Source organism: Microchirus variegatus (assembly GCF_963457635.1).
Source record: "Microchirus variegatus genome assembly, chromosome: 9".
Classification (NCBI taxonomy): domain Eukaryota; kingdom Metazoa; phylum Chordata; class Actinopteri; order Pleuronectiformes; family Soleidae; genus Microchirus; species Microchirus variegatus.
This window is the reverse complement of record NC_139810.1, coordinates 857,501-870,000: the sequence shown is the minus strand read 5'-3', so window position 1 is coordinate 870,000 and position 12,500 is coordinate 857,501. Positions and strand designations below refer to the sequence as shown.

The following is a 12,500-nucleotide window of genomic DNA, read 5'->3' as shown; positions in this document are numbered from 1 at the left end:
AGAGTTATTATTATTATTCTTCTTCACCAAAAAAAAGTGCCTTTTTGAAGGCCTAAACGGATCCCAAACCTCACAAATTTTCGGGACAACATCAGACCTCGTTTTATTTATTTTCATGAAGCGATTCAGTTGTACGTCCTTATATTGTGTGAAACTGTGTGAACCCTGAGGTTTGAAGCAGGTGACGACTGTGTGTGAAATAACTCCTGTGGACTTTTATAAAACAACATTAAAATAACATTAAAATAACGCATCTGTCTTCTCATTCTCAGACTCTGCCATCGTGAACGGTGTTTACTGGTCTGAAGCCTTGAACAAAGTGTTTGTGGACAACTTTGAGAGAGACCCTTCACTCATATGGCAGTACTTTGGCAGCGCTAAAGGCTTTTTCAGGCAGTACCCAGGTAACCGTTTGTGTGAAAATATTCAACGTTTAATTGTATTTAAATGAACAAACCTACTCATTGTGCTCTTTACAACATGCCATGAGACAAAGACGAGGCAGGTCTTCATCGTATTAGTGTGATCTTAACTACATTAATGTTTGAGGTTGTAATTCAACTTAAATATTAGAGCTGGGCACGTTAACGGCGCTTAACGCTAACGCACGATGCGTGACGTCATGTTTGCGTGACTCCCCCGATCGTTAAAATGAGTCTCTAAAGTAACGCTAAACTTTAAAAACAGACGCACACATACGTAGTACACAGGTACGCCGGTTATTTGTAGCGCTGCTCTTTTTTCCTTTAATAAACGGACCGCTCCAGTTCCACTGTAGGCTAATGCTAACGGCGCTAAAGGAGCTAACGCAGCTAACAGAGCTAACTGGTAAACGGTGCCTGGACTCTGGTGCCGTGGCACGTAAACATGACGTCCCGCGCACCTTTTTCCAGTCAGTTGTCATGAAAACACAAATGTGCGTTAACGTTGGCGCTGTTAACCGCTGCGTTAGCCCAGCGCTAATAAATACCGTATAGCAACTTCACACACTACGACGAAACTACTGCGAAACTTTAACGACGCAGGATTCGTTTGGAAAGGTGAGGATGAAATCCAGAGGTCAGGTTACGGCGGGTTTATTAAGTCCAAGTTCTAATGGTCGACATTCAAACTCTTTCACGTCTCCTCCAGGAATCAAGTGGAAGCCGGACGAACACGGCGTCATAGCCTTCGACTGTCGTAACAGGAAGTGGTACATCCAGGCCGCCACCTCGCCGAAGGACGTGGTGATCCTGGTGGACGTGAGCGGCAGCATGAAGGGCCTGAGACTCACCATCGCCCGGCAGACCGTCTCGTCCATACTGGACACGCTGGGGGACGACGACTTCTTCAACATCATCGCTGTGAGTCCACGACCCCCCGCTCTGCTGCTGCATACACTAAAAAGATTGAGTCCTACCCAAGTGTACACCAAGTGTTAGCCAAGTGCTAACCAATTGTTAACCATGCACTAACCAAGAGCTAACCAAGTGTTAGCCAACTGTTAACCATGTAATAACCAAACGCTAACCAAGTGTCAACCAAGTGCTAACCAAGTGTTAAGCAATCGCTAACCATCTGCTAACCAAGTGTTAGCCAAGCGCTAACCATGCACTAACCAATTAATAACCAAGTGTTAGCCAATTGCTTACCATGCACTAACCAAGCGTTAACCAAGCGCTAACCATGCGCTAACCATCCGCTAACCAACTGCTAACCAAGTGTTAGCCAAGCGCTAACCATGCACTAACCAAGCGCTAACCATGCACTAACCAAGTGCAACCAAGTGTCAAACTAGTGCTAACCAAGTGTTAACCAACCGCTAACCAACTGCTAACCAAGCGCTAACCATGCACTAACCAAGCGTTAGCCAAGCGCTAACCAAGTGTTAGCCAATTGCTTACCATGCACTAACCAAGCGTTAACCAAGCGCTAACCATGCGCTAACCAACTGCTAACCAAGTGTTAGCCAAGTGCTAACCAAGCGCTAACCATGCACTAACCAAGTGCAACCAAGTGTCAAACTAGTGCTAACCAAGTGTTAACCAACCGCTAACCAACTGCTAACCATGCGCTAACCAAGCGCTAACCAAGTGTTAGCCAAGTGCTAACCATGCGCTAACCAAGCGCTAACCATGCACTAACCAAGTTCAACCAAGTGTCAAACTAGTACTAACCAAGTGTTAACCAACCGCTAACCAACTGCTAACCAAGCGTTAACCAAGCGCTAACCATGCGCTAACCAAGCGCTAACCAAGTGTTAGCCAAGTGCTAACCATGCACTAACCGAGCGCTAACCATGCACTAACCAAGTTCAACCAAGTGTCAAACTAGTGCTAACCAAGTGTTAACCAACTGCTCACCAAGTGTTAACCAAGCGCTAACAAAGTGTTAACCAATTGAAAAGTTGCGTAGCCACGGCAACCATCGGAATTTTGGTGAATTTCAACCATTCGCCGCAAAACAGGAAATGCCCTGTAACTTCGCCGTACCATGATTTTACACACACACTCACACACACACACACACGCACACGCTTGTCCTCAGATCAGAGGAAACACTGTAACGAATCATCTCTCTCTTCTGTCACACTCGAACCAATTAGCTGTGAGCTGAATGAAGATTTGAATTGCAAACGAGACGTTTTGATTGGATCCTGCCTGAGGCTCACAATCATTGTTATCACATCACTGTGTGTGTGTGTGTGTGTTTCTGATGCTATTTGACATCAAAAACAAATGGCGTCACTTCTGCCCCGTCTTCTCTCTCTTTCTATCTCATTAGCATTAGATATTCTAATCATGACAATTATGCTTTTTGAAAAGCAAGCGAGGAAAAAGAGGATTTAGACAATCACACAGGAACATATTGTTTTACGCCCAAACTCTTAAAGACTCATCAGTTCTTTCAATTCACCACGATTGTGTCGGGGAGTGTTTTCAGTGACGGACCGACGCATGTGTTCATGCACAGATTAGAGTGAAACACACTTCTATTCTTCTTCTTCTTCTTCTTCTAAGTCCAACACGAGCATTAAATTTAGAGCTTTATCGCAAAATGGCAGCCATTGAGAACAGTGTGTGTGTGTGTGTGTGTGTGTGTGTGTGTTTGTGTGTGTGTGTGTGTGTGTGTGTGGAGCGTATCAAATCTTCAACTTCTTACTTTTTTAAACCAATATTTACTTAAGTAGACTATTTTGCACAAGATTAAAAGTTGAATCGGGGGAAAAACAAAAACCTGACCTCGAGGTTTGTGGATTTGAGACCGAGCTTTGGAAACATGAAAGTTAACCCTGTCACATCTGTGGAGTGGTCAAACATCCATCCCATAATCCTCCACATGAGGGTCAATCCCAGCTGGGTCTGTGAGTGCTAACCAAGTGCTAACCAGCTGTTAACAAAGTGCTAACCAAGTGTTAACAAAATGCTAACCGAATGTTAACCCAGTGCCAACCAAGTGCTAACCAAATGCTAACCAAATGTTAACCAAGTGCTAACCAAATGTTAACCAAGTGCTAACCAAGTGTTAACCAAGCACTAACCAAGTGTTATCCAAGTGCTAACCAGCTGTTAACAAAGTGCTAACCAAGTGTTTACAAAATGCTAACCGAATGTTAACCCAGTGCCAACCAAGTGCTAACCAAGTGCCAACCAAATGCTAACCAAATGCTAACCAAATGTTAACCAAGTGCTAACCAAATGTTAACCAAGTGCTAACCAAATGTTAACCAAGTACTAACCAAGTGCTAACCAAGTGTTAAGCAAGTGCTAACCAAATGTTAACCAAGTGGTAAGTGCTAACCAAGTGCTAACCAAGTGTTAACCAAGTGTTAACCAAGTGTTAACCAAGTGCTAACCAAGCGTTAACCAAGTGCTAACCAAGTGTTAACCAAGTGCTAACCAAGTGTTAACCAAGCGCTAACAAAGTGGTAACCAAGTGTTAACCAAGTGTTAACCAAGTGCTAACCAAGCGCTAACCAAATGCTAACCAAGCTTTAACCATGTGCTAACCAAATGCTAACCAAGGGCTTACCAAGTGCTAACCAAGCGTTAACCAATCGCTAACCAAGTGCTAACCAAATGCTAACCAAGTGCTAACCAAATCATTGAACGTCTGCTACAGGAAGTCATAAAAGTTTATAGCAAGAATAAAATCTTAAATTGATGTTGACCTAAAGTATGTGGTATATTAGCACTGTATATTCGCGCTGTATATTAGCGCTGTATATTAGCGTACTGTAGTGTTGTTGTTGTAGTATAATAATATAGTTCATTTAAAGTCGGTCTCTGTCGCTGCTTCATCGATTTCCTTCTGTTTTGTTCCAGTACAATGAAGAATTACATTACGTGGAGCCGTGTTTGAATGGAACTCTGGTTCAAGCAGACGTGGCCAACAAAGACGTAAGTCTCTGATTTCTTTACTCGTATTCCCTCTCTCTATATCCATCCATCCATCCATCCATCCATCATTTATATGAGCTGCTGAATACAACATGGAGGTAAATCACTGCTATGAAAATGTGCTCACAGTGAGCAGAAGAAGACAAACTCATGAGAACAAACATAAATAACATGATTTCACGTGGTTAACTCTTGGTAAATCACGGACTTGGATCAGATTTACCCAGAGTTGATCTGCACAGAAAGACTCTAGACGGTCAGTCTAGAGTCTCCCCGATTGTTAAAATGAGTCTCTAAAGCTAACGCTAAACTTTAAAAACAGAGGCACACATACGTAGCACACAGGAACGCTGGTTATTTGTTAGCGCTGCTCTTTTCCTTTAATAAACAGACCGCTCCAGTTCCACTGTAGGCGTGCTAACGGGCACTAAAGGAGTTAACTCAGCTAACGGAGCCCAGACTCGGGTGCCACAGCACGTAAACATGACGTCGCGCGCGCCTTTTTCCAGCCAGTCGTCATGGAAACGCGTCATGTTGACGCCATTAACATTCCCTGCGCTATGAGTTTTATCTCAACATGTCGACTTTATTAATCTTGTCATGCAGTTATTTACATTACGCTGCCCATTGCTAAAGCTAACATTATGCTAAAGTGCACCGACCTTTCCCGTGACAACAATCTTTATCACACAAATGCATCATTTCAACACTAAACTGTGACGATTTGCTCGTGTGCAAACAAACGTCGTTCATTAAAAACATGTTTTACCTGTAAACGGTGGTTTCGAGCTTTAGTTCCACTTAAAAACAAACGATGTAAGAGAGCGTGCACTCGTTAGCGTCGGACTTAAGTTTCTGTTTATTTCTGCGTGAGCGTTGACCGTGGAGAGCAGAGTTATGCATATGGATTAGCGTTATGTGTGTGTGTGTGTTAATTCCAGCTGCTAGTTTAGTGCAGCGTGAGTCAGACGGCTGAGAGGGGGAAGACGGTCTGCACTCGCAGATAACGCTAATGTCTCTTTACTTTTTTTTTTTTTTACAGCTGAGGGCAAAGAAGTGTCTGTCACACTGAGGCGCACTGATCTGTCTTTGCAAAGTTTACTCATTTCACGCCAAAAAAACTTCTTATTTCCGCACCCAAACTGGGTCACGCGGAGATTGTGTGGGACAAACACGACCACCGGGCTTCATTTGTCTAATCCAGGGCTCTGCAACGCGTTCAAACGCTGTTTATATCCAAGCAAAGAAAGTGCTTTGAAGTCAAACACAGAATTGTGTGTCGACCTTGTGAAAAGTGAAATAAATAAGACAACGTTTGGATTTGATGTAGTACTTCATACTACATGTCATACTTGTATGTAAGGGCGATTTCACACCTATAGTTCGATTGCTTTGGTCTGCACCAGTCAGAGGATGGGTTGCTTTCACATATGCGGAGTTCTAAACGAACCAAAATAGACCGCGAAGACCATCGGCACCGGCACTGGACTGACCACCGATTTCCACCAGGCACGTCGCCGCCGTGGTCACCCGGGTAATCCTGTATCTCCTCTTAGGGCGCTTTCACACCAACAGCAGTTGGTGCGCACCAAACGATCCATTCGAACCAAAAACTCTAGTTGGTTTCGTTTTCGTTGGTGTGAAAACATCAATCGTACTCGGGTCCGCACCAAATCAAGCGGACCGAGACCGCCAAAAAGAGGTGGTCTCGGTCCGCTTGACTCCGCACCAAATGTCAGACTCTGGTGCGGTCCCTCTGGTGAGAACGCCAACTCGGGTCCAAACCATATTCTGCAGTAAATGCCATGGACATAGTCTACCTTGTAGGTCTTTGGAGCAATCTTCGTCTCATAGTTAGCACGACAACATTCATGAAAATAGCGCGTCTCCTCTGCCTGAAATGACGCGCTACACGTCTTCGCCGACTACAGCGCATCAGCAGATTGTTCTCCAGACGCAGCCGCGACTCATTCTCAAATTGGATATTTTGCCAAAAATGGCCAATACAGAGAATGTAATAAACTAAGATCAGAGCAAGTAGCAATGTGCTAACGTGTTCCTCCATAGTGAAAATAGTCAAAATTGGCGCTTTTCTACCGGAAGATATAAACACATTGATGAAACGTCAATCGGGCCAATTTTGGTTGGTTTGCTAGTGTGAAAGCGGACCACACTGGAGTCATATGTTACATAATAACAATTGTATTGCCTGGTGCGGATCAAATAATCCAACTAGTGGTGTGAAAGCACCCTCATATTCATAATCCATTAAACTAGACCGTTTTGTGAGCACCAAACGTGTTTGCGTGGTGCCTTGGTTCGGTCCGTTTGCGTAGGTGTGAATGTAATCTCGGTACTTTGGCGCGCACCAAATCGACCGGTCCGAGACCTACCTGAAGGGGTGGTCTCGGACCTCTTCATCCGCTCTACTTTGGTACAGTTCCTCTGGTGTGAAAGCAACCAAACCAAATGGGACAAAACGGTCTAGTTTAATGCATTTTGGACATAAGATGATGCGACAGTGGTGCAGTTTTGCGACGTCCTCTGCCCAGCGTCGCGGTCTATTTTGGGTTTTTTAGAACTCTACATATCTGAACGCAAACTGTACCCACGTCTGTTTGCTGCGTTGTAATATTTTTCTGACTGGTGCAGACCAAAGCAATCGAACTATAGTCTCCCCTTAGTAAACCTTGGCCTTGGTTGTTTATCTTGGTCTTCTTCAACTTCTTGACCAAATGTGGCTGAAGAGCCTCAGGTTTAGAACCCCTGGTCTCATCAAACCTGGATCTGAGGAAGAAAAGTGATTTATTTAGTGGTTTTATTTTCAGCGTGATCACAAAGAAAAACTGATTTTTGCCGCTTCACAAAATAATCACAAAAAAACAACAACATTATCTTCAGTCTACGACATCCACGTCACATGATCACGTGTTTATCTTCACTGTTAGACAGAATTTTACAACAGGAAACTGAAGTTTGTTAACCACTCACTCTCCCACACCAAAGTCACTCACTCTCCCACACAAAAGTCACTCACTCTCCCACACCAAAGTCACTCACTCTCCACACCAAAGTCCATAGAGAAAACCAGTGATTTTAACATCACAGCACACAGGAGTTCACAGGAGTTGTTGGTCCACTGCTGCCTCCATCATTAAGTTCTCATTTTTTACTTCAGTGACACAAAGTGACCACACGAGGCAGCAGTAGAATAGCAGCTCCTGTGTCCCTGTGAGCTAAAATCACTGATTTTCTTAATGGGCTTTGGTGTGGGAGCATTGACAAACCTTTGGTTGCATGTTTAATATGCATATATATTTATTTTTTAAATCAAAATTCATTTTATAACCTATGGCTGTAGCTTTTCCTCATACATTGATCAGAACTGCGTCTGCATCCATGTTGATAAATAAATGACTCACTAAAGGAATCAGAACATTGAGATTTGATGAGATCTTCATGAACATGAACGTTGTGATGGTTCTCGAGCATAAAATGTGTTGTGTTTGCAGCGTGGAAACCTTTTTGTGTTTCACAGCCTTGTTGTTGTGCAGCACATAAGGTCGAACACATTATGTATTTCACACACACACACACACACACACACACACACACACACACACACACACACACACACACACACACACACACACAGGCACTTTAGTAAACTGCTGCTACAGGGATTGAACGTTGCCCGCTGTGCCGAGACAAATCTCCTCGATCTTTACCCGCACGCACTAACACGCGCGCGCACACACACGCACACACACACACACACACACACACACACACACAGTAGGAAAAGTTGACTGCTCTAGGCTGCTCAGCCTTTTGTTGGAACCGTTTAACCCTTTTTATCCACATCAAAGAAAAAGGTTATTATAATTTTTGTACAAATGCTGGAGGTTGTTTTGTTTGTGTGGTTAGTACTGGTGTGTGTGTGTGTTCTTTTATTTGGTACCTCTTGAGGACCTTTTCTTTCATAAACACTGTCCTCGTCAGGACTTGTAGTCCTCATGGAGACCAAAGCCTGGTCCAAAAGAGGCAAAACCTAATTTCTGAGGAACTGGTTAAAGTGTAGGACTGATATTTGAACAGTGGTTAGGTTAAAGGTTAGGGGCAGACACTTTGTTTAGGCTGTGTTTGTGTATTTTGCACCCAAGTAAGTGAGGTTAGGGTTGACCCACCATCAAGGTTTAAGGTTACGGTTGACCAAACATCAAGGAATAGGTTTGACCCAACCATCAAGGGTTAGGGTTGACCCAACCATCAAGGAATAGGGTTGATCCACCATCAAGGTTTAGGGTTGACCCAACCATCAAGGGTTAGGGTTGACCCAACCATCAAGGAATAGGGTTGACCCACCATCAAGGGTTAGGGTTGACCCAACCATCAAAGGTTAGGGTTAGGGTTGACCCAACCATCAAGGTTTAAGGTTAGGGTTGACCCAACCATCAAGCAAGTCAACATTTGGAAAAACCCAACCAAACGTCCCCATGGCCAAGAAAAACACATTAAGTAACTAATTCCAGGGTTCCTTGAAATTCTTGAAAGTTTGTGAATTTGACTAAACAGATTCAAGGCCCTTAAAAAGTCTTTGAAAATCACCCTAAACAGACCTGGGTCCTTGAAAGTGCTTGAATGTCGTGCATAAAGAAGTGAAGTTGATATTGAGCTAAATGTCTCCCTCGTTTGTTACGACGCCACCTACTGTTTGACGGCCTGCGTTGCTTGACGTACGTAGACGAGGCCTACGCAGGACAAACGTGGAGACATCATCACTAGGACGGTGTTGTGGACACTGTCCACTGTCTCTCTGTCTCTCTGTCGTTGACGTGAGATTCCAGAACAATGAGCGAGTAAAGTTAAGAAAGAGAGAGAAAATGACCACGTGATGTCTGGGAAATGAAAATTCACCAAAGACAAAAGACAAACACTGACTTTGACCCTGAGGACAATAAAAGTGGACGCCATCATGGACCAAGACGCTCTGTCTTTAGCTGAGTCGGCACATTCTGTCCTTGAATTTGAGGTGTGTGAGCCCTGTCATTCATCCTCGTTTGTTGTCTGTGACTTTATTTTTCCAGCATTTCCGAAAACACCTGGAAAAGCTGTTCGCTCAAGGCATCGGAATGTTAGACGTCGCTCTGACTGAGGCCTTCAGTCTCCTCGGTGACGTGAGTAACACACACGCACACACACGCACACACACACACACTGCTTATGCACTAAATTAATTACTGCACTCTAATTAACTGGTAAATCAACAGAATCCTCCAAAAAGTGAGTAAACAGGACACTCGATGACCCGGCTCACTGAGTCTGACGTCTCATTATGAACGAGGCGATTCATCAAGTGCTGCCGCTCATAAACGGACAGATCCACGTTTACCTCGTACTTCAAAAAAACGTGTTTATCAGCGACGATTACAGTCGACAAAGTCACGCCGCTGAATCGCTCTCTCACAGTCAGAGTCTCACTGTTTCCATGACGACACGATCGCTTACGTCCACACGCATTAGAACCTTAAACGAGATATTTCGATAAAGTTCACAGAGTTCACATGACTCGTCTTTTTTAACGCAGAACTTTAACAGTTTGGTCGCTCTTTTTCTTGGCGGAGCTCCCCCTATAGTTTTGGAGACGCCACCGTAAACATTCATCCGTCCATCGTCGACCTGTTTATCCTCACTGGGAGAAGGTGAACACGGGTCGTTGAGTTGTCGGACATCGTTTCCTCTGCTTCTTTTTCCGCCATCTCTGTCACGATGAACGTCAAAGGCTAGGTTTACACGACAACGATCCGACCCAACCATCAAGGTTATGAGTTGACCCACCATCAAGGGTTAGGGTTTGGGTTGACCCAACCATCAAGGAATAGGATGACCCAACCATCAAGGGTTTGGGTCGACCTAACCATCAAGGGTTAGGGTTTGGGTTGACCCAACCATCAAGGAATAGGGTTGACCCAACCATCAAGGTTTTGGGTTGACCCAACCATCAAGGTTTTGGGTTGACGCACCATCAAGGGTTAGGGTTTGGGTTGACCCAACCATCAAGGAATAGGGTTGACCCAACCATCAATGTTTTGAGTTGACCAACCATCAAGGAATAGGGTTGACCCAACCATCAAGGGTTAGGGTTTGGGTTAACACAACCATCAAGCAAGTCAAAATTTGGAAAAACCCACACAACCAAACCAATCCAGAGGAAAACCATCTGAACACGAACCGCTAAAGTGGTCGTTGCGTTCCCACTTTTTATTCCGCGTTAAGATTTTCCGTTTCCGTCTTTGGGTGTAAATCTGCACGCTCACGGTGACGCTAAAGTGACGTTGAAGTGTGATGTAGTATGCATGCCAGGTGGCTAGGTGGCGCTGTGAAGCACTGCCATACAACAACAGCAGGAGCGCTGAAACTTCCTTCTTCTTCTCTCTAGTAGCGCAAAGTAGCAGCTAAGGGAGGATAGCCAGCGTGAGCAGCTCAGAGCGCACTTTTGCGCTTTAAACCCTTTAGACGGGAACGCCGCCGTGGAGCGTTTTTAACATTTACACTCTGGAGGGTGGCTTCATTTTTTTGCATTTTTAAGCCCCAAAAAACGCTGTTGCCGTCTCAACGAAAGGCATCTGATCAAATATTTTGTCGGTTTCACCCGGGAGCGTTGTGGTGTAAATCCAGCCTGAAATAACGCCATCGCTGCTTTGATCTGATTTGCCGAGACTTCGTGAGACCTCCTTATTCTCAGGACTCTGAGGTCTTGCGAGGCTGATTTTTAAGCGTCACAAAGACTCTGAAGCTGTTAAATTAAGGTTAAAATCCTGCTTCGTTCTGCTTTAAAAGTAAAATTCACACGTAGCAAACGCCGACTGCCTATTGAGAGCCAATCAGTGACTGAGAAACAGGCGAAAACAATCATGCTGTGTGAGTTTATTTGTATTTGATTGGTTGTCGTTCACCTGCACTAACCTCCTCCTCCTCCTCCTCCTCCTCCTCCTCCTCCTCCTCCTCTCCATCTCCAGTTCAATGAGACAGGACGGGGGAGTGAGTGCAGCCAGGCCATTATGTTGGTGACAGATGGGGCGGTGGACACGTACGACGCCATCTTTGCCAAATACAACTGGCCAGACAGGAAGGTAGAGTCATGCAACACACACACACACACACACACATAACACACACACACACACCTGGAGGCTGGACAGCAGTGAGTTGAGAAGGAGACGAGACTGTGAGACATTTAGAAATGGATAAAAAAAAATAAAGTATTTTTCATTTAATTGCAGGTGTTTTGGGTTTAACTCGCAATTCATGATAAATAATAATAACCACGGCGTGTGTGGTTAGTTAGTTAGTTAGTTAGTTAGTGCAGGGGTTCAGAGGCGTCATGTGACCTCTGTCACTGGTTAAAGGTCCCCTATTGTGCAAAATCAACTTTTTAGTCTTTTAGTACTTATATATATATATATATGTGAAAAAACAAGACTCAGTCATGTTTTAGTGGTTCCACTTTGTGTAAGTATAGGCGATAAAACACGCGATGTTTACACCTCCCGACCAAGTGACGACAGTGCGGACATTTCACCGTGAATGTTGGCACCCCGCCAGGCAGAGTACTTCACAGAGTACTTCACAGAGTACTTCACAGAGTACTTCACAGAGTACTTCACAGCTCCACCGTAGCTCCTCCTTGTCCCTGTGAAATACGAGAGTGTAGGCGAGGGAGGAAGAGTGGCTGCACAGCGGAGCAAAGTGTTTTACACAAACTTCCAGCCTCAGAGGATTTTTGTGTCCAGAGGATATATTTTATTTATGTTCACAAGCTTCACAAGCCCTTTGTTGTTGATCGTGTATGTAAATTCCTATGCTGGAGGGACACCTTGAACGCACCACTTACGTGCCTGCAGTTAGCGAGTGGCGTGTGTGGATCGGTGATATGAAGAGCAGGCGCTTGAAAGCACTGCAGAAAGATGTAGATGTTGTCCTACATTTCTTCTCAACCAAAGGCTGCCTTTCTGTCGTGTTTCCACATTCTCTCCTCGTGTTGTTGATCCACACACGTCACTTTCAGCCGCAGTAACACTGGTGCGTTCGGGGTCTTTTTCTAGCATGGGAATTTACATA

General features: G+C 44.5%; 2 protein-coding genes across 2 annotated transcripts in view; one reads left to right on the top strand and one right to left on the bottom strand.

The window, feature by feature from the left end:
* cacna2d3a (calcium channel, voltage-dependent, alpha 2/delta subunit 3a) overlaps nt 1–12,500 on the top strand; it is a gene marked incomplete at both ends in the record, with an annotated part of 143,308 nt that overhangs the window by 49,885 nt on the left and 80,923 nt on the right. Inside the window, 5 exons of the mRNA XM_083894955.1 lie at nt 273–404; nt 1,132–1,343; nt 4,305–4,379; nt 9,467–9,556; nt 11,399–11,512. Coding sequence (XP_083751081.1) covers nt 273–404; nt 1,132–1,343; nt 4,305–4,379; nt 9,467–9,556; nt 11,399–11,512 — 623 coding nt within the window. The remainder of the gene's footprint in view (nt 1–272; nt 405–1,131; nt 1,344–4,304; nt 4,380–9,466; nt 9,557–11,398; nt 11,513–12,500) is intronic.
* Nucleotides 1–12,500, bottom strand: part of lrtm1 (leucine rich repeats and transmembrane domains 1) — a 72,431-nt gene that overhangs the window by 6,658 nt on the left and 53,273 nt on the right. The gene's annotated exons all lie outside the window — the stretch shown is intronic.